The sequence below is a fragment of the Malus domestica genome, chromosome 04 (genome assembly GCF_042453785.1).
Source record: "Malus domestica chromosome 04, GDT2T_hap1".
In the NCBI taxonomy this organism is placed as follows: domain Eukaryota; kingdom Viridiplantae; phylum Streptophyta; class Magnoliopsida; order Rosales; family Rosaceae; genus Malus; species Malus domestica.
Genome location: NC_091664.1, coordinates 17,369,962 through 17,394,813, shown reverse-complemented (window position 1 = coordinate 17,394,813; position 24,852 = coordinate 17,369,962). Strand labels below are relative to the sequence as shown.

Below are 24,852 nucleotides of genomic sequence, written 5' to 3'. Positions count from 1 at the left end.
TGCATATTGAGGTGTTCCACATTCGAGTGCACCACCTCGTGAATTGTGCCTTTAATATTGTAATGATGAGGATTGTCTCAGTTGCGTGTGCGCAAAAAATGAAGTTCTGTCCGTTGCTTTCTCCAGTAAAATTCATCTGTCGGATTTGTTGATCTTGAGACACGATGATCCAAATTTAACAGTTGGGTGATTCCGAATTATCTTCCTTAAATATCTTCAGATCTCTTCATTTGTCTTCTAAAAAATTCCCAAATTTTTCCTGTAACAAAAGTATTGAACTTTTTAGCACATCATTCGTTCAAAATTTTCCGACCCTTCATCATCACCTTGCTCAATTTCTTCAATCTTTCTTTGATTTGACGTTAATGGCTGCTCCCTTAAATAAGCTTCCTGCCCTTGCCGCTAACTACGATTTCCAGTTTGAGCCCTCAATGGTAAGGGTGCGTAACAAAGAGGAAGAAAAAGCTTTTGTTCGTCTCCGTCAACACCTCTTGAATGGTTGTACCGTCTAGTGAGAGGCTGGTCACAATGTTCGAAATCCTTTCCCTACACCTACCAATTCAGAATGCCAATGTACCGTGATCTACCCTTGGTACCTGGATTTGGGACTAAAATTCCCACCATCCCTATTCTTAAAACAGGTACTAGATTGCTTCGACATCGCTCTCTATAATCTGACTCCGGTGCTTTTCTGCATTCGAGTTGCTTCCTCCAATAAAAGATCTCTAATAATACATATCGTCTAACTTGAATTTTGTAGTTGCTTCCTCGCCCATCTTCTGCATTCGAGTTGTGAAGACCTCTAATAATAATACACATCGTCTAACTTGAGTTGCTTCCTTCAAATGTGTGCGGTCTTCACAACGCAAAACATGCTTAGGCTTTACTCTGTTCAGCTATTTCCCAAATTGACTTTGAGGAGATGATCTCCAAATTTGACCATGTGGTGAGGAATTGCTACCCGATTCCTTATGCGGTAAGTTTTCTTTATTTTCTTTTAATCCTTGATTCCTCCATTAGCTCCTATACTTAACCTATCTTGGATGTTTCTCCCTAGGCTAATGCCTTGACAGAGGCTGCATTCTAGAGCCAGACGAACAAGATCCTCATGGTAGAAGCGGCTTGCAAGGTTGAGCTAGGCCGTCAAATTCAGTTGGAGAGACAATTGCAAGAAAGGAACACAAATTTTGAGAAACTTATATTCAAGTGTGATGTTCTATCAGAGCGGTAGCTTTGTGAAGAAAGGAGGATCGATTACTTAGCCGTGCAGGTGGCTCATCTTGAGGCGAATTTGCACAATCATTGAAGGTCAATGACAACGCGGAGTGTACACTTGCGGCAGAGTGAAGTTCATTGGATGTCGACAGAGCAACCATTCAATCAAAACTGGACGAGACTTAGCAGGAAGCAAACTTAAAAGAGGAGATGCATATTGACACCTTCTAGCAGGCCATTGACGATAATGCATTAGAGCTGGCAGAGGCCCACACGTTGTTTGGAACAACGTTAGCTCGGAAATACTTCGAGAGATACGACCAGAGCTTTTGGTTGGCCAGGGTCACTGTGACAGATGGAATGCTCACTGAATATGTATATAGTGATTAATGATTAGTTGTAATTGTGGTGTGGGCTCCACAACTATTTTTTTATATTTTAAATGGGGCATTTAAAAAAAAATGTGAATTCCTTGCTTTAAAGGCTCTATTTAACCTAATGTTTAGTCAAGAGACCGCTTAATAACCTTTTTTTTTTCAATTTCTTATTTTTACTTTTTTTTTTAATTGAAAAACTTGTTAGGTAATTGTTTTTATTTAAATAAAAAATCAGTACTAAACAATTGAATGCTGAAAACACTTATCACACAAGTTTTTCAATTTTAAAAGAATGAGTCACTTAGTAGTACGGTCTATTGATATTCTTTGAAAGTAAAAAGTATGACGTTTGAATATCAAGAATAGCAAGTTCGCAACCAATTTATTCCTCACTCACTTAATGTAAATATATTGTTGTATAAAACCAACAATAAACTAAAATGCTGTAAATTCCCAAAGTAAGTTGATATGTTAACTAATTACCCCATTAGTATTCTTTATAGGATATTCACACACCTATTTTTACTTTCCATACACCCTTGTCAATTTTTTGTCATTAATCTTCTTTAATCCATTCTATTCGACATCCGAAGATTGAGAGGGGTGTGTGAGAAGTAAAAATAGGTGTGTGGATAACACTATTATTCTTTATATGTACAAATTAAAAAGCAGTAGGTGAAGTTAACTTTGTGTTTCTTTATCTTTTGGTGGTCTTAATTAATTAAGTAGATCAGCTTTGGCTCCCACTACCAGCGAAGTTGTTTAGAAAAAAAACTTGGTGGAACTTAAACACAAATTCACTACCCTTCGTGTTTTTGTTTCACACGCATATGTGCTTTCCCTTTTCGTTTTGTTTCTACAGCAAACGTCTGCTGGCGACCCCAAGCCATCTCTTTTGGTCCTTAGTTTCCCAAGCATTATTCTTAAATAAATTGACAACAACCTTTTGTTTTTATATAGGATTGTGCTGAAATCAATAACCATTTTTTGCTTCTCTTCTTCATCAAACCCATTTATCCACTTCACACAAATTTCTCTGTCCCAACTTTCTTCATCAATTTTGCTGGCGCCATCATCGCCAAAACACGCTCACCAACAAGGCAACTTCATCAATAACACCATATCAAAGTACATGTATCATTTAACCTAAATTCAGAATTTCAAAATTTTGAATAAAAGTAACTTACAAGCTTACTTTGTCCACTTACAGAAAAAAAATCTTCAATTTGCCACTTACTCCAAACATCGAGTTGTTACCTCTGAACCAAGTGTCATACGTCCTATGTTAACAATTGTAATAGTTTCCAAACGTCCTATGTTACTCAAATGTATTTCTACAATGTTATCGTTGTTACTTGTTAGACGGATTGAGATAAATGCATGGTATGCTAATTGATACATGTTCTTTATATTTTCTTAAATTTATACATACAGCGTGTGAATTTCATCTAGTGTAATTATACCAAATTATGTAATGTTAAGGAAATAGGGGGAACCAATAATCTCTCTTTCCCTGGCGTCGAAGTCAAACTTGATCATCTTCCCAGTTGGTGCATCCACATTGTAGTAGGAGACCTTTTAGACTCCCCTTGAGTCATAGCAGTCCCTTTGACTGAGGAATATAATGATATGCACCGAAATGGCACAGATGATCCGAACGCTGTGGTATTGTTTCAACCACCTTTGCCCACTATATGTACAAAGACTTACGAAGCAATTTCATGAGACCATCGGTTTGGAAATATTTTTATGTGTCCACAATTGGGAACTTTCATGAAAAGAACTTGGGCCAAGTTTATTTTAACAAAAAATCATGCTATAACTTTATTTAATGAAAAAGACTTAAATTTTAATGAAAAACTCTTATACTTTAATAAAAAGGACAAAAAAAACTTAAATTTTAATATTAAAAAAAAATACTGACGCTTGGGACCCGCGCATCCTCACACATACTGTTTATGAAACTTAACGGAACTACATTGTTTATAAAATTTAACGGTACTACACTGTTTATGAAACTTACTACATTGTTTATGAAACTTACTACATTGTTTATGAAACTTAACGCGCGCTGGGCACACATGCTTATATTTTATGTTTTTTTTTTGTCTTTATCAGTAAATTAAGTTAATAGATGATTTTTGGTTAAAATGTAAAGTTTTGAAGTTCTTTTTATTATTTTTTATTCACATAAATAAAAAAGGAAAGTCTTTATTTATATAGTTAAAAGACTTAAAGTCATGGATTAAGCTTTACAATGGGCTAGCAATAATGTGGTTTAAATTCGCTTTTGGCAAGAATCGAATCTAAGACCTCTCACTTACCAGTGTAGAAGAATATCACTATACCGTAGTACTAAGTATATTACAATACCGATATGATACATCTTATTTTTAGTATACTAAAATTAAATAGAATAATACATGCAATTTCATGGGGGAATGAACATATCTTACCCCTTACGAATAACGTATCTTCACCATGTAAATTTCATACCTGAAACAGTTTAATTTCTTAATCTTCATTTGAAGATATATTGTCCCTTAAAAAAACCTATTTGAATCAAAGTTCATTTAGTTATCTAGGTGTACTAAGTAAATGGACGGTTCACTATAAATATGTTATTTGGTACTCGCACTATTGATTTGTTCCATACATTTGGATGCATAAACGATCTCTAATTCAACTGATTTTTTGTAGAGATGATCTTCAAAAATAATGATTAAGAAATTGGACAGTCTCAATTATAACATGTACACGGTGAAGATACGTTATTTACAAAAAGTTGGGATATATACATACCTATATGGAGGGATGCAAGTACAATAAAACTGATATAAAGTAATACTCTATAAAAGAATAGCCTATTTAAAGTCATACAAAATTCCATCCTATGTTAACAATTATAATAGAAACGTCATATTTTACCCAATGTTACTTGTTAGAAGGATTGAGGTAAATGCTAATTGACACCAAGGTTCTAAAAGACGCTAGGCGCTAGTTGGGTGGCGGGTTGGGGCCTAGCGCCTAGGCGGCTAGAGGGGTCTAGGCGGGCGCCTAGGTAGACTAGGTGAATTTAAATAAATCTATTATATTTCGTATAAATAAGTGTCTGTTTATACTTAAAATATATATAATTTCATCATAAACTTCAAATAGAATGACATATATTATAAACTATAGGAACATAATGAAAACATGGGGAACACGCATATAATGTGTGTTCATTTAACTATTCAGCAAGTCTCTTACAATTTATTGAAAAAATTAAAGTACAAAATGAAAGTGATCTATTTTCTGTCTAAATGAGTCGCAACCTAAGCGGGTGCCTAGGCGGGTTTGGACGGTCTAGGCGGGTGCCTCATCAGGTCTAGGCGCCCTTTCTTAATTTTCAAATGCCTAGGCATTAATCGGGGCGGTGGCTAGCCGCCTAGCGCCTGGACGAGGATTTTTAGAACAATGATTGACACACATTCTTTATATTTTCTTAGGTTTATACATACAGTGTGTGAATTTCAACTAGTGTAATTGTACCAAATTATGTATTGTTTAGGAAATAGAGGGAACCAATAATCTCTCTCTGTCTCTGGCGTTGAAGTATTCACCACGAGTCATGGCTCCCTTTGACTTAGACTTGATGAATAGCAAAACGACAATGTTAGGGAAATTAAATTTGTGGGCAAAATTTTTGAAATTAAAGAACATGGAAGTTGATGATTGGTTTATTACTTAAACATTGATAAACGTGTTCATTCCTATTGGTGACATATCATTTAGTTTGTAAATTTTATTTCTAAATTTAATCTCTCTATCATTACCCATATCAAAATGATATGCACCAAAATGGCACAGATGATCCGAACGCTGTGGTACTGTTTCAAGTTTCAACCACCTTGCCCACTAAATACAAAGACTTACGGAGCAATATCATAGACTATCGGTTTGGATATTTTTTATTTGTCCACAATTTTTTTTTCTTCACATAAATAAAAAAGGTAAGTCCTGGAAACGGAGATGCTGCCAATTGTGTCTTGCTTCAGGCAAGTATATGTCTTTCTGATGATCGAAACGGTTGGCCAGAGCAAGCCAGAGGGTGCATGGGTCTTCCTCAGCGAGATACTCAGTCTGCAGTGCATCATGAATGTGTCTTCGGATGAAGATCATTGCAATAGGCTTCTGAGCTTCGTCAACAGGTTTATCGGCAGTAGGTGCCTCGATGGTGGCTCTAATACCCTTTGCAGTGAGATGGAGCTTCACGTCTTGAACCCACTTCAGCTAGTTTCTTCCAGAGACTTCTAGAGCGGAGAAATCGAGCTTGTTCAAGTTCGACATGTCCCTAAAACTGAGGGAGAAAACGTGATTAGTCATATGGTAAGCCATAGACATATATCGTAGAACATACAGGTTCTATAGACATGTAGTGGTTTAATTTATGCATGAAAACTACGGGTTTCATGTGGTATGTTTTGAATGAAAACTTCGGGTTTCAAAGGCACTAAATTTGAAACTACAGGTTCAATTTAGTTTTATGAACAATTAGTTCATAACGAGAGGTTCCTGCAAAAAAACACAGAATGCAATATACTAATTTGGATATAGTGGATTTGAGGTTCTTCGGGAACTCAAGTGTGAGAGATTCGTCACTACGAAAGTATGTGACGGTTCAAAGTACAAAAATAAATTATTGAATCGTTAATGCCCAAAAGTGATCTTCAGGTCAATAATTTTGGATTCATTATCAGATTAATGGACTGCAGGTCACTTTTAATTAATTCAATAAATCAGGCCATACCGGGTCGATTGTAGAAGCTAAATAATATTATTGGATCGAAAATATAGCCCCAAAATAATTTGGGCTTGGTTCCGTGACCAAAAAGCTCGGGTGACTGCTAAAGCAGCCCGTGGGGTGGCTGCAGGCCACGGGTCTAGAGACGGGACAGGCCCAAGGGCCTACGGGGTGGCACGGGTAGGTCTAGCGAAAGCTGGCTTGCAGGTTTGGGTTACGGGAGAAAAGGCACAACATTGTAGGCTGGTGCATGCCGTGGGAAACACCCAGCCAACTGGGCTGGATTTGAATGAAGGCTACGGGCTTGGGTTTGTTGCGTGGCTACGGGCCACGGTGCAAGGGTGAAGGGCTACAGGCCCATCCATTTGGACCTCAGGCCGAGGCCTGGTATCAGTATGCATAATGGTGGTGCGGTGGGTGTGCCGCACCATGCCCAATTTCCCTTTTTTTTTTCTTCAAATCCCTTAGGGTTTAGGAAACCCATATTTGCTTCTAATTTAATTTTGTACTTTGACTCACAAATTCCACATAACAATTTAATTGTGCGATGCATGAAACAAATATATATATTGACAAATATATGAACATGTACAATATATATATATATATATATATATATATATATATATCAAAAAGAAAATATAAACATAGAGGGGTTCATGCATCATGGGGAATGTTTTCATGCTTCGTGGACGTTTCAAATATCTTCTTTTATTTTAAGTATACCTGATTAGCAGAAAACGAATAAGCCTTTGAATTTGGTGGATGATAGCCTTCTCCAACGATGCTTCAATTCCTCAGCTTCTGGCAAGAGCGTGCTGATAACGTGTTGTAAGCCTATTTGATTGAATGATCTAGGGTTTAGAGAGAGAGAGGGGTTCGGCAATATTGAATTGAGAGGTGTGTTTGATTCACCCCATTGTGCCTTTATTTATAGTAGTAGGAAGGGTAAAACCTTTCCCTTTAGGATTACAATATTTAATAGGTAATCTAATCCTAATAGGAATATAAGATATTTTCCCAGATTCCCTAGGATTTACACAATCACATTTCTATTCTAAATATGACTGCAACAAGTCTTTATTTATCTAGTTAGAGGACTCGAAGTCTTTAACTAACGAACCAAATGAATTAATAAGCTTATTTTTTTCTTAAAAATATCGAGAAGTTATAAACAATCATTTTAGTAGTTAACACATGCCATAAGCTTGTTTCTTTTTTTCGGCTACATGCTAGCAAGTGTGCATGTGCATGCAAAACCGTCAAATTGTTTGGTTGTCTTTAATTGCTTGTGAATAATAGAATGGACTGTAAACCTGAGAGGTTTGGTCTAGTGAAAAAAGAGCAAAGTTTTGAAATTTTTAGCTGGAGTTTAAATTCTTACGGATGTATGTTTTGGGGTCAATAATTAATTATGCTTCGGCATACTGTTTCACCTGTAGGTTAAACAGTGGCGGAGCCACATGGAGACTAGGGTAGTCCATGACCCATCTTGAAAATAAATTTATATCGATTATGTAGTAATTTTTGCAATAATGCGCATGTGGTGTGTTGGTATATATGTCAGGTTTCAAATGTACTCATGTGCTTACCAAGACTTCATGGAGAAGATAATTAATCTGTCATAAATATTCTTACAGAAGATGTAAATCTCTCAATTCGATTTTGTAATCTATCTTTTTGACAAAAAAATTATGCTTTGGCGTACTATTTCTCGAAGGCCAAAAGTACACATGTGATTTGATACTGAGACTTAGTGGAAAAGAGAATTAATCTGTAATAAATATGTGGTGGGAGCTAACTCATTTAATAAATAAATAAATAAATGTTATTGATCATATTTAGATAACATTAAATTAAGGAACCCTCAAAACTAATTCAAGTAAAAACGTAGAACAATATAATTTGTTAATCGAAAGAAGTACCTAGCCAAATGGAAATTTCACTCGGTAATAATATAAGCAACTACTTTGCTTTTTGTCTTGTTGTTTCTATAAAAAAAATTAATATCAAATATTAACGTGTCTTAATAGTAACCGTTCAATTAGGAAATGAAGGAAGGGGAAGGAAATAGGGGGAGAAAATCCTATTCCGAAGAAGGCAATGGTTTTCTTACTTTGTACTCCAAATTGACATCAACAAATGTTCATCCATGTCACCATTTATGTGGTTGCCCTCACCATTATAGATAACCAACACAGCCACGTATATTTATCTCATTAGATATAAGAGCAACTCCAGCGTATCAAATGCCCCTTAGGGTAACTTACTATTGAATCCCCCAAGTGAACAATAAATGCCTTTAATGAACAGTAGCTGCCGTTGGATTAAAAAAATTTTGAAATCCAACCCTCCAGATTGTGCCACGTGGCACACGATAACATATCTGAATTTTTTAATGTGAATTTTTTTTTTTAAATTTAAAGGCGAATAACTTGGACCGTTGATCTCAAATCCAATAGCTGATAAAAAAAGTAACCGTTGAAATCCAATGGACGAGAACGTGCCAGCCCACCAACGGTAACATTTCAGCTGTCTGCATCGCGGGCCCCATTGACTGAAAAGTTGTAGGTGACGCGCCCCCACGCGCACGTATGCGACACGCGCCTGACGCAAATTTTTTTATACGTGGCTGACCATGCATCATTTGACCTTAGGCTCTCGGGCCACTGATTCGAGCCGGGCCTTTCACTCGGGCCCCCCTCAACCCAATTACCTGCATGGGCTGGAGCAAGGAGCTGGGGCTATTGGGTCAAAAAAATTGCTTGTCCATCGGGCTATTGATCCCGGTGGAGTTGCTCTAAGTGCCCCTCCTTATTCCATACACATACAAGTTGACCATAAATATTCATTTTATATATAGTTTTTCCTTTTTCACACTAACAACAATCCCCACCAAACACTTTCATCTCCTCCTACCCCAGAAACCCAAAGCAACCAACAAAGCATACGGTCGTCCAATCGTCCACCTCAGTAGCCACGTTGCAAGAACCTCTCCACCGATGGATCATGCCACCATCGCACAGCTACATTGAATTTTCAACCAACCCGCGTGTGGCTCTCTGCCACCCTTATGCTCACCTACCAAGCCACTTCCCAAATATGAGTCGTTTCAAAACCCCATCCTTTCCTTCCACTTACCCCCTCCTCTCTATTTAAACCTCCTCCTCCCTCCCTCCACTCCTCAAAAACCAACACTCCACCAACGGTCCACCACCACCTTTTTATCTTTTCACCACTTTCTTTAAACACCTTCCTCGCTTCTACTTCCCTCGGTTTTTAGAGTTTTTGAGTTTTCAGTTTCTCGTAATTAACATGGAGGCGAAAACCATCACGCAAAATGGTCAAAACGGCCACCACCAGAACGGAGTGTCGGAGTCCCAGCTGTGCATTAAAAAGGACCCATTGAACTGGGGTCTAGTGGCTGATTCACTAAAAGGGAGCCACTTGGATGAAGTGAAGCGTATGGTGGCCGAGTACAGAAAGCCGGTGGTGAAGCTCGGCGGAGAGAGTCTCACCATTTCCCAAGTTGCAGCCATAGCCACTCATGACACCGGGGTCAAGGTTGAGCTGTCTGAGTCGGCTAGGGCTGGGGTCAAGGCCAGCAGTGATTGGGTCATGGATAGCATGGGTAAGGGGACTGACAGCTACGGTGTCACCACCGGGTTTGGTGCAACCTCCCACCGGAGAACAAACAAAGGAGCTGCCCTTCAAAAGGAGCTAATTAGGTAAGCTAAACTACCGAGCATCAATTTACAGTACCTGTTCCATTGTCGATATTTTATTAATGTATTAACTAATATGAAAAAGACATTAACGATATACCAAAAACGGTGGATCAGGTATTTTCGGAGTCAGCCAGTCCCTTTCCATCACTCTTTTTTATTACCATCACTTGCCTTGCAAGTACCTATAATTTTGCCTCGGCCGAGTTGACTCGGTGTATGGTGAAGGAGTTAGGAGGATTGTGGTTGGTGAGGGTTCAGGGGTTTAGCATTGTTAATTACTGGCATGTGGAGTGAGTGGAGACCGAGTTGAATTGGTCGAGTTAACCCGAGTCATAACGGGTTGACTTGGGAAACCAGCTAAGTGTGACAAATTATTTTGTGACCAATTAATATTGTTTGTCATGAGTTGTTGCAGTTCAAAGTTTAGAGAATTTGCTAAGCACAATCATTTGGGACTTTCCCATCTCTAACTATAAATCCACATATTCAAATCTAGTAAAAAGGTATTTGATTAATAAACTTTACAATCAAAGCACGATGTAAACACAACATTTTATATGTAAAAGATCTGTTTTCATCAGATCTTACACCGATACGTGTTGTAACAAAGTAACAATTCATCTAAAAATATCTTCTTAAAAGTTAATTAAACTAATAATTTTTCACCAATTACATCGATACATATTGCGACAATCAACCGGAACTTTCCAATCTCTAACTATACTGTAGTTGATTGTTGTTGCAGTAGCACCTTTGTTTTTAAGCCCTTAATTTTGGGTTATTCATCAAATTATGGCTTCTAATTGTGGCTTAATTTTCTTTGTTCAGATTCTTGAACGCTGGAGTGTTTGGAAGTGCTACAGAATCAGGCCACACACTGCCACACCAAGCAACAAGAGCAGCCATGTTGGTCCGAATCAACACACTCCTCCAAGGCTACTCCGGCATAAGATTCGAAATCTTGGAAGCCATCACCAAGTTCCTGAACAACAACGTTACTCCATGCTTGCCCCTACGCGGTACTATTACCGCCTCCGGAGATCTTGTCCCGCTATCCTACATTGCCGGATTACTCACCGGCAGGCCTAATTCCAAAGCTGTCGGACCAAATGGGCAGACCCTCAATGCCTCAGAAGCTTTTGAGCTAGTAGGGATCAATTCCGGGTTTTTTGAGTTGCAGCCTAAAGAAGGGTTAGCTCTTGTGAACGGCACTGCTGTTGGTTCTGGCTTGGCCTCCACGGTTCTTTTCGAGACCAACATTTTGGCATTGCTTGCGGAGATTTTATCAGCGATTTTCGCTGAAGTGATGCAGGGGAAACCGGAGTTTACTGATCACTTGACGCACAAGTTGAAGCACCACCCTGGACAGATTGAGGCAGCTGCAATTATGGAACATATTTTGGATGGCAGCTCTTATGTCAAAGCTGCTAAGAAGTTACATGAGCAGGATCCCCTGCAGAAGCCAAAGCAGGATCGCTACGCTCTCCGAACATCACCTCAGTGGCTGGGACCTCAAATTGAAGTGATTCGTTTCTCCACCAAATCCATTGAGAGGGAGATCAACTCGGTTAATGACAACCCTTTGATTGATGTTTCGAGGAACAAGGCCTTACATGGAGGCAACTTCCAGGGGACCCCAATTGGGGTTTCCATGGACAACACTCGCTTGGCGATTGCATCCATTGGCAAGCTCATGTTTGCACAATTTTCTGAACTTGTCAATGACTTTTACAACAATGGTTTGCCTTCAAATCTGTCGGGAGGCAGGAATCCTAGCTTGGATTACGGTTTCAAGGGGGCTGAAATCGCCATGGCATCTTATTGTTCCGAGCTGCAGTTTCTCGCAAATCCGGTAACTAACCATGTCCAGAGTGCTGAGCAGCACAACCAAGATGTTAACTCTTTGGGGTTGATCTCTTCAAGGAAAACAGCTGAAGCTGTTGATATCTTGAAGCTCATGTCTTCCACATTTTTGGTTGCGCTTTGTCAGTCCATAGATTTGAGGCATTTGGAGGAGAACTTGAGGAACACTGTGAAGAACACGGTGAGCCAAGTAGCAAAGAGGACTTTAACAACTGGGGTTAATGGAGAGCTTCACCCCTCAAGGTTCTGTGAGAAGGATCTGCTTAAAGTTGTCGATAGGGAGTATGTTTTTGCCTACATTGACGATCCCTGCAGTGCCACTTACCCATTGATGCAAAAACTAAGGGAAGTGCTGGTTGAACATGCTTTGACAAATGGCGAGAGTGAGAAGAATGCAAGCACTTCGATCTTCCAAAAGATTGGAGCTTTCGAGGAAGAGCTGAAAGCGCTTTTGCCTAAAGAGGTTGAGAGTGCAAGGAGTGCAATTGAGAGCGGAAATGCTGCAGTTCCAAACAGGATTGCGGAATGCAGATCTTATCCCTTGTACAAGTTTGTGAGGGAGGAGTTGGGGGGAGAGTACCTAACCGGGGAGAAGGTCAGGTCACCGGGCGAGGAGTGTGACAAGGTGTTCCAAGCCATCTGCCAGGGTAAGATTATCGACCCAATTCTGGGTTGCCTCGAGGGTTGGAACGGCGCACCTCTGCCTATCTGTTAGCACGTCACGGTTTAAATGCTGCATTCCTTCACATTCAACTTCGTCTTTGTCCATAAGTTTGATTGCATTGCTGGTTAATTAACCTGTGTGACTATACCTATTTTTACCTAATAAAATGTAAAACCATCTGTTTTTGCTTTTTTGTGTTCTTTCTTAGTTATTACTACTTCTTGGTTGATTAGTGAAAATAGTGTTTAATTAGGCGGGGGAATTTTTCAGCAAATGTCGAATATCTATCTCTCTCTCTCAGTTACATTAGTATCTGTGATATGAGGCAATCAATTTTCTAAAGTTTTAATTTGGCAAATCTTTATTTTCTTTTGTGACTTCATGTTGTAATCTGTGTGTTGATAACAAAATTCGCATTTGGAAATTGAGTTCAATGAGAAATTTAGAAGAAAAAGTTGATAAAAATTATCAGATCTTCTAACCGTTTAACCCTTTAAGCCTACAGAAACAGAATGTTGCATTGCTCATTCTCTCTATTTCTCTCTCTCATTGTGTGAATAATCATTTGATGAGACAGATGGAGAGAAAAGGATATGCGATGCATTTCAATAATGGGAGTTTCCCTCGTGGCTGACAACACCAAGCCGTAGAGATGAACTTTTTCACAGGTCAAATATAAGGGTAAGAAAATTGGATATTGGTGGAAGAAATTGCTAAAACGAAAGCTTTAAAAGAAGTAATTTACTTGCTTCATGTTTGCAATAAGGGTGGACCGAAAAGGGTGAATAAAGTGCACCTCGTTTAGCACTAGAGAAATCACAAGGACTTCTATACAAGGGAAGTGCCAATGTGACAGTATCATAAGTCAATTAAGCATTATATAAAAAAATTAAAATATATAACAACACATGACCTATGTCCACCAATGCCCAGCCTCTATTTTCCGGCCTCACCCACGCTCCTTCTTGGTCCTATCGACTGTGTCTTGGCCTAACAACCTGCACCACGTAATGTCCGAATCAAAGACTTTTCTTCGACTATAGGTAAGTTTCTTTCGAGGCAAGGATTTGTCTTGACCTTCTCTCTAGGGATGGCAATTTGACCCGTCAAACCCGTTCTCTGTAGGTAACCGATCCGAACGATTCGGTTTCGGGGATTAACTTTCGGGTATTTTACGGTTATGGGTAACCGTCGGGTAAATTTTTCGATTTTGGGTTTGGTTATGATTATTGGGGTATCCGTCCCGAACCCATCCCTGAAACTGAACTGTTTTGAATTAATAAAAAAATATCAATATTTATTATATAGAGAAGAGAGTTATCAATAATCATTAATAATACAAATTATATTCTTATCAATTATTAATAGTATTAATCTCGTTTTTAACAATATTTATCACACGCATTATTTGTATCAATTGTATTAATAACACTATTTAGTATGAGAAGTATTATTGGCACTCCAAAAATCTCATTCTACACTCCTCACAAGTGTATTTTTCTTTCCTAATATAGAAAGTTTGGAGTGTAAAATGAGATTTTTGAAGTGCTAATAACAATTCCCTTTAGTAATATATGATGTATATGCATTGTATAAGTAATCTATTTAATTTTTTATTTAAAATTTACTATTTAATTAATAATATAAAAATATAAAAATATTATAATGGGAAAAACCGTTGCCCGATAGAAAATCTGTTACCTAATGGATTTGGTTATGGGGAAAATCCGTTCGGGGATTCTACGGTTTCGGATTTGGGAAAAATAAACGGGTTCGGGTATAGAGATGACATATCTGAACCCCATCCGCCCCGTTGCCATCCCTACTTCTCTCATACACGCCAAACAAACAAATAAAAGGCTGGTAGCAAGCAATCTCTTCCTTTTCTCTGTCCTCTCTTTCATTTCTCTCGCCCTAATGACAAACAACATAACCTTTTCCTTTAGCTGTCAGTCCTAATTCCAGTTAGGCTTGGTGGAAACCCCTTTTTTTTTTTGGTCTTTTTAACTTTTATGTTTTGCGTGTCCTTTTGGACTGCTTAATGAAATACACTTTCTCCGACAAAAAAAAAAAAAAAAAAAGACTTCTCTATCCTAGATTAGTTTCCACATTTTTGATCAATAATTTCTTGTGAGCTTATGGAACCATTCACAGTTAATTATTTGATATAGCAGAATAACCACATCAGAGCTGCACTCCTAAGGTTCTCAAAACATTAGATCTGCTTTCCTAAGGTTCTCATTTTGAGAACTTGTAAGGTCTTTTTTATATAAGCCATCAAATTAATCTTACAATAAATTAAACTATCAACTTAAATAATATTTGTTACACGAATATAGAATACTAATTGATAAAACAAAAACGAAAAAAAAGATTTTAAGAAGGTTTCATGTCATGTCTAATCCCTTCCATGCAAAACCTAATCTCCTCATCAAATATCTAAGCTCAGCAAATCCAATTGTAGAAAATCTTAATAACTTTACACATCCAATTTCATCCCATTTGTTAACGTAGGATCTTTTTCGGTCCCTAGAAACGATGTAGGCCCAAGAGGAGGCCCGACAAAGGCCTAAGGAAAGGAGAGAAGACCAAGGCCCATAGGAAGAACGAAGGACCAAGACCTTAGTGGTTAAGAGGAGACAACTCTTTAGCACACGATATGCCATCTCAAAAGTGCTAGGCATTTTGTGCTAGGCTAAATGCTAGGCATGTTGTGCTAGGCTTAGTGCTAGGCTAAGTGCTAGATATGTTGTGCTAGAATCAAGATTTTAAAAAACGTTAGGTGCTAGTTGGGCGACGGGCTGGAGCCTAGCGCCTAAGCGGCTAAGCGGGGCCTAGACTGACTAGGTGGATTTAAGTAAATATATTATATAAATCGTATAAATAAATGTCTGATTATACTTAAAAATACATAATTTCATTGAAATACATAAATTGCAAAATAGAATGACATATAGATTATAAAGTATTACAACATAAAATGCAAAATGAACATTGTATATTTTCTATGTATTCAACAAATCTCTTACAATTTATTGAAAAAGATAAAATGCAAAAATGAAAGTTATATATTTTCTGTGTAAGTGAGAGTCACAACCTAGGCGGGTGTCTGGGTGGGTCTGGACGGGTTAGGTGGGCACCTAAGCAAGTCTAGGCGTCATTTCTTAATCTTTAAACGGCTAAGGATTAATTGAGGCGATGGTCAACTGACTAGTGCTTAGATGGGAATTTTTAGAACAGTGACTAAGATGGTGTTAGGCTGAGACCACAACCATGGTGCTAAGACTAGGCCAGAATGCTTTATCAGGACCACTAGAGTAGTGCTAGGCAGAGTGTTTGGCATGTAGTGCTAGGCATGCATAGTGCTCTACGGACGACCACCACCCCAAGGGCTCTACAAACGACCACTACATGATGATACGTTAATCAAGACTAGATATTTGTTAGTCTAGATATTTGTTGAGTGGTTGGGAGGATGTCGCATCATCTTCTCATTGGGACACACACTTAGATGGTGGTTTTGCTTATAAAACAAAAAAAGGAAGGTAGAGAGAAGGGAGGGGGCTAGTTGGGTGAAAGGGGACATACTGCTTTACAGCTTCACCATGCCAATTAAGAGTTTTGCGCCATTTTCAAGTAACATTTGTAATCTCAAACAAATATATATGTATATATGCAGTGGACATAGCCCAGTTTTGAGAGATAAACTATTTATATCATGTGTCATTTATTTCATAGCTTCGGTCCCAAGCGCTAGAGGGGTTATTTGTTAAGTTTTTTAAACTTACAATTATGAGCGTTAACACCATCTTTTATCAATAATTCAAACCTAGTTAGTTACAAAGCACCCAAAAAATTGAGATGTGTAGTTTCGAAATTTGGAATCCCTTCTTGAACGAATGAACCTTTTTTACATGAAATTTTCCAAAGACAGGAAAAGTTTTAAAACAGATCCCCCTCTCTTTTTCATACGCAAAAGAAAAAAACAAAAAACTCAGGAGGAGAGAAGGGGAGAGATGGAGAGAGGAAGGAGATGTCGAGGAGAGAGATTGTAGAGGAAGAAGACGGAAGGTTTCACGCAAGAACCTTTTAATTTTTTTTAATTTAATCATTTCGCATAATATTGTTTTTTTTTACAAGAAATGATAGCGGTATTTTATTGGTCATCACAAACAAATACAAGGGTGCCAATTAGGTACATTGCTCTAGTGACCAATACACTTAGTGAATTTGTACAAACAAGCGATTAATAAAAAACCCCTACAAGGCTACCATACGCAAGGTGCACCAATATACAAATTTGTCACAAGAACGATAGATGCAACAAACCAATACTAGTGCACACACCGATCTTCGCAGATGAGCGAAACCATACAACGTCATTCCAGGAGAACGAGACCATATAAAGTCACAGCTAAAAGACGAGACCACAAAATCATTGCTCGAAGGCGAGACCACATATTCCCCAAACGGGCACAAACAAAATCTACACTCATTATTGTGTTCCAGAGTAACAGGAATTATTTAAGTTGATAGCTTAATTTGTCATAAGATTAATTTAAGGTTCATATAAAAAAGGAGCTCACAAGTTTTCAAAATGAAGACCTCAAGAGAGCAGTTTGATTATCACATACTCCCAACAAAATTTGCCTTCACATTAATTAACACTCAAATGTGGCTTCTCCAACTTTACCACTTATACTTTGAGGTGAAAAATCTGCCCATTATCTATCCGTACCTTGTTCTGTTTATGTCCAAACATTGTGCTTCTTGTGTTATTTTCAATCAACCTTCTTTTTTTCTTATTGTCTTTTTTGTTTTTTGAGCTTGAGCAATCGATTCATTTGCTACTTGCATTTTGCCCATCATAAACTATGACATCGCATAATACGAATTTAGAAGATATCGTTAGAATCAGAGTATTCAACTCAAAATTAATTAGCAATAGTTAAAAGCCTTGAGATTAATTAAACTCTTATGTGTAGCTTTTCGTTTCCCAATTGGGATAATACTCTCAACAAATATATTGTGAACTTGTTGAAATTCATAGACAATATATTGGAGCATGTGGCACAAAGGTACGTAAATTTTAACTGATGTACGTGAGATGCGACACCTCATGGCCTCAATTGTAAGAGAGTTGTCCTATGCAGTAGTGGTACTGAGAAGAAAGACGTGGCTATCCCATGGTTATATCCCTGTGTGAGTATAGCACTGTGATACGCTGTAATCTTCTTCTACCGAAGAAATATCTCCAAAAGATATGAAATAATAGGTCATTACACGACATCATAACTTGGTCTATTCGCTTATTAGGGTAGCAATTTTTCTCACGTTTTTGTTGCACAATCGATCCCAAGTACCAAAATGAATGAATGAATTATAGGGAGCATTTTTGCTCACCACCATAAACTATGGTGTATGCTCACCATACACCTAATCAATTGACACGTGTTCTTTCATCTAACTCTAGTTAACTTTCACATTAAATGTTAGTTTTTCAATTTTGAAAAAAATTAACCAAGATTAAGTGAAAGAACATGTGTCAATTGATTAGTTATATGGTGAGCATACACCATAGTTTATGGTGGTGAGCAAAAATGCTCCCTGAATTATATATACCTTGAGTGATTTCATGCGTATAAATCGTGCATTGACTTGCATCTCATGATTTCGAGCCAGCATTATTAGCACTAATTAGACTCCATCAACTCAATCTAGCAAGTACTTGTACTGTTGTACATATAAAATAGTAATTAGGGATTCAATTACGTGAATTAGCATTCTATAAGGCCAACGTTCCGAGTTTCGCTTTTGGCAATTGTTAAACAACCAACTTTCCAAGTTTGAGTCAACAACTTTTCAAGCACGCAACGAAGTTTGATAGGTTTTTATACGTGTGTAATCACGGTAAAGTTAATAGGTTAGCAGAAGTGGTGAGAGTGGATGAGAAAACGGATTAAAATTTAGGTTAAGTTAAAGGTTCGATTTCCCTGCAGTGTAACAAGAAGAAACAAATACATTGATGTCCAACTAACAATCGTCCATGCAAGTGCAGGCGACCATATCGTTCACAGACTTTCGGGTAAAACTCCCTATACTCATGAGGCCACAAGGTGTTCAATTCAATGCATATCCGAAAAGTAGTAAAAGAGGTATTAGGAGAGTCTAAGGGCTCTGCTCCACACCAAAAGGAATCTTGGTGGTGGAATGAGGAGGTACAAACAAAGGTGAAGGCTAAGAAGGAATGTTGTAAAGCCTTATACAAGGACAGGACCGATGAAAATGGTGAAAGGTATAGAAGAGCGAAGCAAGAGGCGAAGAAAGCTGTGAGAGAAGCTAAGTCAGCGGCTTATGACGACATGTATAAGCGACTAGATACCAAAGAAGGAGAGTTGGATATCTATAAACTAGCTAGAGCAAGGGAAAAGAAGACAAGGGACCTAAACCAAGTGAGGTGCATCAAGGAGGAGGATGGAAAGGTTCTTGCTACAGAGAATCCGGTCAAAGACAGATGAAGAGGTTATTTTCATAATCTTTTCAATGAAGGACATGAAAGGAGTACTTCTTTAGGGGAGTTGAGTAACTCAGAAGATTGTAGAAACTACTCCTTTTATCGTCGAATCAGGAAGGAAGAAGTGGTTGTAGCTTTGAAGAAGATGAAGCATAGAAAAGTAGTGGGCCCAGACAATATACCGATCGAAGTGTGGAAAGTCTTGGGAGAGATAGGTATAGCATGGCTCACTGACCTTTTCAATAGGATTTTGAAAACGAAGAAGATGCCAAATGAGTGGCGAAAGAGCACTTTGGTGCCTATCTACAAGAATAAGGGCGACGTACAAAATTGCATGAACTATAGGGGTATTAAGCTAATGAGTCATACAATGAAGCTCTGGGAGAGAGTCATTGAGCATAGATTGAGGCAAGAGACACGGGTTTCGAACAACCAATTCGGGTTCATGTCAGGGCGCTCAACCATGGAGGCAATCTATCTCTTAAGAAGATTGATGGAAAGATATAGAGATGGGGAAAAGGATTTACACATGGTCTTTATAGATTTGGAAAAAGCGTATGATAGGGTCCCAAGAGACATTCTTTGGAGGATTTGAGAGAAGAAAGGAGTACGAGTAGCATATATCCAAGCTATAAAGGATATGTATGAAGGAGCAAAGACTGCCGTAAGAACTCATGAAGGACAAACCGAAAGCTTCCCCATAACTGTAGGATTACATCAAGGCTCATCCTTAAGTCCTTACCTTTTTGCGTTGGTAATGGATGAGTTAACAGGACATATTCAAGATGATATTCCTTGGTGTATGCTTTTCGCAGACGATATAGTGTTGATAGATGAAACTCAGGAAGGGGTAAATGCGAAGCTTAACCTTCGGAAAGAAGTGTTGGAATCTAAAGGTCTTCGCCTAAGCCGATCAAAGACAGAATATATGGAGTGCAAGTTCAGTGCAAATGGAGGCCAAAATGAGTTAGGGGTGAGGATCGGAGATCAGGAAATACCAAAGAGCGATCGTTTTCGCTACTTAGGATCTATCTTGCAAAAGAACGGAGAATTAGATGGAGATCTCAACCATAGAATACAAGCTGGATGGATGAAGTGGAAGAGTGCATCCGACGTGTTGTGTGATCGTCGTCTGCCACTGAAGCTCAAGGGAAAATTTTATAGGACGACAATAAGGCCGGCGATGCTGTATGGCACAGAATGTTGGGCGGTGAAGCATCAACACGTACACAAAATGGGTGTAGCGGAGATAAGGATGCTTCGTTGGATGTGTGGGCACACGAGAAAGGATAAGATTAGGAATGAGGATATCCGAGGTAAAGTAGGAGTAGCCGAAATTGTAGGCAAATTGAGAGAAAATCGGTTACGGTGGTTTGGACATGTGCAAAGAAGGCCTACTGATGCTCCGGTTAGAAGATGCGACTACGGGACAGAGGTTCAGGGCCGAAGAGGTAGAGGAAAACCTAGGAAAACTTTGGAAGAGACTCTAAGAAAAGACTTAGAGTATTTGGATCTAACGGAGGACATGACACATGACCGAGCACAATGGCGTTCTAAGATTCATATAGCCAACCCCACTCAGTGAAGAAGGCTTTGGTGTATTTAACACAATACGTTGAAATGAAGCAAAGCTTATTTATTGATATCTCCGATAAGTTACAAATATGTACATATACATGAGTCAAAATAAACAAACAAGAGGGAGCCTTCACAAAGGTTGCTTAGGAGAAGTCTCAGCAGTCGGTAAAGCCCCAGAAAGAGAAGGCACCGGAAGGGGATAATTCGGAGCCTCAGTACTGGACAGAACCCTAGAAGGAGGAGGCATCAGAGGTTGATCATTTGGAGGCTTCATTACGCGGTACAGCCCCAGAAGACGAAGGCAATAAATGCCTTTGAAACAAACCCACAAACCGCTGATGATCAAGTAAAACCTGACCATCAGATTCCTTCATCTGGTCAAGCTTCCTCTTCATGTTTGTAGCATAGTCATATGCGAGCCGGTGCAACTATTTATTCTCATGCTTGAGCCCTCTAATCTCCTGTTTGAGACTCATCACTTCAGCCGCCAATGATTCAACTTGGCGGGTTCGAGCAAATAGGCGTTGGGCCATATTAGACACAGAACCTGCACACTGAACACTTAGAGCCAGAGAATCCTTAACAGCCAACTCATTAGACCGTTTGGAAAGTAGTCTGTTATCTTTAGGAGTGAGAAGGTTCCTGGCCACCACCGCAGCAGTCATATCATTCTTCATCACGGAATCCCCAACGGTAAGAGGACCAGTAGGGGATAAGAAGGATGGGCGCCATATGTTGTCTGGAGAAGGCGTGGCTGCCTCTTCAACAAGGTTCAAGTCAAAACGACGGTCGGAAGGGCCAGACATTTTCAAAGGTGTTGAAAAGAGAAAAGGTCGGACAAATCAAGATCTTAGAAGTGCAAGAAGGGAACTTCTACTGGTGAAGATTCAAGTATGCTTTGGAACTTAATGCCAGCCTCTATAAAAATCTGCACTCGACGGAGCTTCAGAAATCGAAGAGGCGTTTATTTTCTCAAAAGCTGGGCTGCTCAGAGACCACGAGGGCCGATCTCAGAAATCGAAGAGGCGTTTGCTTTCTCAAAAGCTGGGCTGCTCAAAGACCACGAAGGCCGATCTCAGAAATCGAAGAGGCGCTTGCTTTCTCAAAAGCTAGGTTGTTCAGAGACCATGATGGCCGATCTCAGAAATCTAAGAGACACCTGCTTTTCTCAGCCTTGTCAGCACCTGTCACATGCATACTCAGCTTTGCTGAAATTACAGGCATTTTGTTGAAGATTTCTGGTGAAGTAGAAAGCACGTGAATCTTACTATTCAATCATCCACATTCCACACGCACCATCAGCTCATGGGTACCACAGATAACTTTACCAAAGATCTCTGACAAAGTTTAGACACGTGAAGCTTGTAGCTCCCACTACATCGCTATGACCAAGAAGGGTAAAAGAATAGCAAAGAAATAGCACTAACAAAGTTTAGACACATAAATTTTAAAGGTCTAGCTACCATATTATTACCCACAAGGGTAAAGGAACAGCACCACTGCTAGATAATTGGAAAGTCCCTATGTGTCAACCTCTGTGCTTCGTGGCAAGGTAGACTAGCAAACATGCCCAACCTTTACTCACATTCGAGAAAACACTCCCAACAAGATTGCTTGCTCCAAAATCGAAGAGGCATCGTCCTCCGAATCTCAAGAGCCAGACTCCCAACATGATTACTTTCTCAAAAATCGAAGAGACACCGCTCTCCGAATCTCGAGAGCCAGACTCCCATCAGGATTGCTCTCTAAAAAATCGAAGAGGCACCGTTCTCCGAATCTCGAGAGCCAGATCCCCAACAGGATTGCTTGTTTGAAAGTCGAAGAGGCACCGTTTTCTCAACTTTAAGAGCCAGATCTCCTTGGATAAAGCTTGTCTGTAATCTTCACACGCAACATCAGCTTTCCAGATACCACAGACCACTTTTTCAAAGTGCTCTGACACACGTGAAGCTGGCAGCTCCCACTACCGTGCTATGACCAAGCAGGGTAAAGGAAAAGCATTACTACTTGTTGTTAGGGAAACTCCTATATATGTCGACCTCCATCCTCAACGGACAAGCAGACCTGCAAAAATGCTCAACCCTTCCTCATATCTGAAAGGGCACTCCCAACGAAGCCTCTCGAAATACTCAGCTTTCTTTCCCCCCAATAATCCCTCTGCAAACAAGCTACACCAGAGCAAGAATATCTCATATCATCAGGGTTAAAAGCAAAAGTATCCCATATCATGCTTTTTCCCTGTATTTTCCTTTGGCCTTGTTCTTACCTGCAAGACAAGGAGAAAGAGAGCAATCAGTTAGCACTTGAAATCAAGCTTCTAGTCAGGAACTGACTGCCTGGAACCCCCTACCTAATTACTTACCTGGCATTGCTCTCGAGTACTCATCTTCAACATCTTATGCTTCTAAAGAAGATACCACATCTGCCTGAGGAACAGATAGGGAAAGTGAGAATGATACAAGGAAGCATGTGGAGACAAGCGTAACAGAACACGTGCCGATACATCCACTACTTTGTTAACAACAAAAGTATCCCATATCAGCAGGGTCGAACGTACTCTAGATTTGATGGACTTGTTTTGACCCTCAAATTCTTCAGTCGGCCTTATACTATGAAGGAAACCAGAAAATCCTCCAGCCCAGTTCAAGAATAAGCTGTGGAAAGTTACTTCTTCAAAAGCAAAAGTATCTCATATCATCTATTCTCATTTTCTTCTCTTTATCCTTCATGCTGCCTGCAAGATAGGGAGAATGAGAACAATCAGCCGGAACTCGAAATCAAACTTCTGATCTTGGACTGATTGCTTGGAGCTCTTATTGCTTACCTTGTCTGTCGCCTCTTTCAGCAGATCCCCTAGCTCGGTGACTTGGGGGACTCCTACTACATGGTTTGTATCACGCTTGACCAAGCCTGAAACAACAAGTAAGCTTCAAGTGAAATTGATACATTACCTTGTGCATCTCCACCAGTTAAAGATACCACCCCTGGATGGAGGAAGAGTACTTCTAGAGAAGATGACACATCTACCTATGAGACAGATAAGGCAAGTGAAGACGAGAGCTTGAACCTATGTCATTTGTACTAAATCATTCACTTGTACTCACTAAAGGAGAGCTTGAACCTATGTACTTGTGTAAACCCTTCACAATTAATGAGAACTCCTATACTCCGTGGACGTAGCCAATCTGGGTGAACCACGTACATCTTGTGTTTGCTTTCCTGTCTCTATCCATTTACATACTTATCCACACTAATGACCAGAGCAATCTAGCGAAGATCACAAACTTAATACTTTCTGTTGTACCAAAGTCCTCACTGATTTTGTGCATCAACAATCCTTAAGTCCTTACCTTTTTGCGTTGGTAATGGATGAGTTAACCGGACATATTCAAGATGATATTCCTTGGTGTATGCTTTTCGCAAACGATATAGTGTTGATAGATGAAACTCAGGATGGGTAAATGCGAAGCTTAACCTTTGGAGAGAAGTGTTGGAATCTAAAGGTCTTCGCCTAAGCCGATCAAAGACAGAATATATGGAGTGCAAGTTCAGTGCAAATAGAGGTCAAAATGAGTTAGGGGTGAGGATCGGAGATCAGGAAATACCAAAGAGCGACCGTTTTCGTTACCTAGGATCTATCTTGCAAAAGAATAGAGAATTAGATGGAGATCTCAACCATAGAATACAAGCTGGATGGATGAAATGGAAGAGTGCATCCGGCGTATTGTGTGACCGTCGTAGGCCACTAAAGCTCAAGGGAAAATTTTATAGGACGGCAATAAGGCCAGCGATGCTGTATGGCATAGAATGTTGGGCGGTAAAGCATCAACACGTACATAAAATGGGTTTGGACATGTGCAAATAAGGCCTACTGACGCTCCGGTTTGAAGATGTGACTACGGGATAGAGGTTCAGGGCCGAAAGGGTAGAGGAAGACCTAGGAAAACTTTGGAAGAGACCCTAAGAAAAGACTTAGAGTACTTGGATCTAACGGAGGACATGACACAAAACCGAGCGCAATGGCGTTCTAGGATTCATATAGCCGACCCCACTTATTGGGAAAAGGCTTTGTTGTTGTTGTTGTTGTAATAGGAACATTCTGTTGAAGATCAATTTCCCTTGTCTGG

At 39.3% G+C, this 24,852-nt stretch overlaps 1 protein-coding gene and 1 long non-coding RNA gene across 2 annotated transcripts; both read left to right on the top strand.

Annotated features, from left to right (window-relative positions):
* The first annotated feature begins 410 nt into the window (after positions 1 to 410).
* On the top strand, positions 411 to 1,742 carry LOC103433227 (uncharacterized). Its single transcript, XR_529100.4, has 3 exons — positions 411 to 641; positions 761 to 976; positions 1,058 to 1,742. It is a non-coding gene; the product is annotated as an uncharacterized lncRNA (long non-coding RNA).
* A 7,745-nt stretch (positions 1,743 to 9,487) lies between these two features.
* Positions 9,488 to 12,823, top strand: LOC103419282 (phenylalanine ammonia-lyase 1-like). Its single transcript, XM_008357397.4, has 2 exons — positions 9,488 to 10,106; positions 10,935 to 12,823. The coding sequence occupies exons 1-2, from the start codon at positions 9,694 to 9,696 to the stop codon at positions 12,682 to 12,684; spliced, it is 2,163 nt and encodes a 720-aa protein (XP_008355619.2). The 5' UTR covers positions 9,488 to 9,693; the 3' UTR covers positions 12,685 to 12,823.
* Positions 12,824 to 24,852: the final 12,029 nt, after the last annotated feature.

Excerpts from the sequence above, each read along its gene's own strand:
- LOC103419282 (XM_008357397.4), top strand. The coding sequence starts at position 9,694 with ATGGAGGCGAAAACCATCACGCAAAATGGTCAAAACGGCCACCACCAG. Across the intron at positions 10,107-10,934 it reads CTTCAAAAGGAGCTAATTAG|ATTCTTGAACGCTGGAGTGT; the intron begins GTAAGCTAAACT and ends TTCTTTGTTCAG.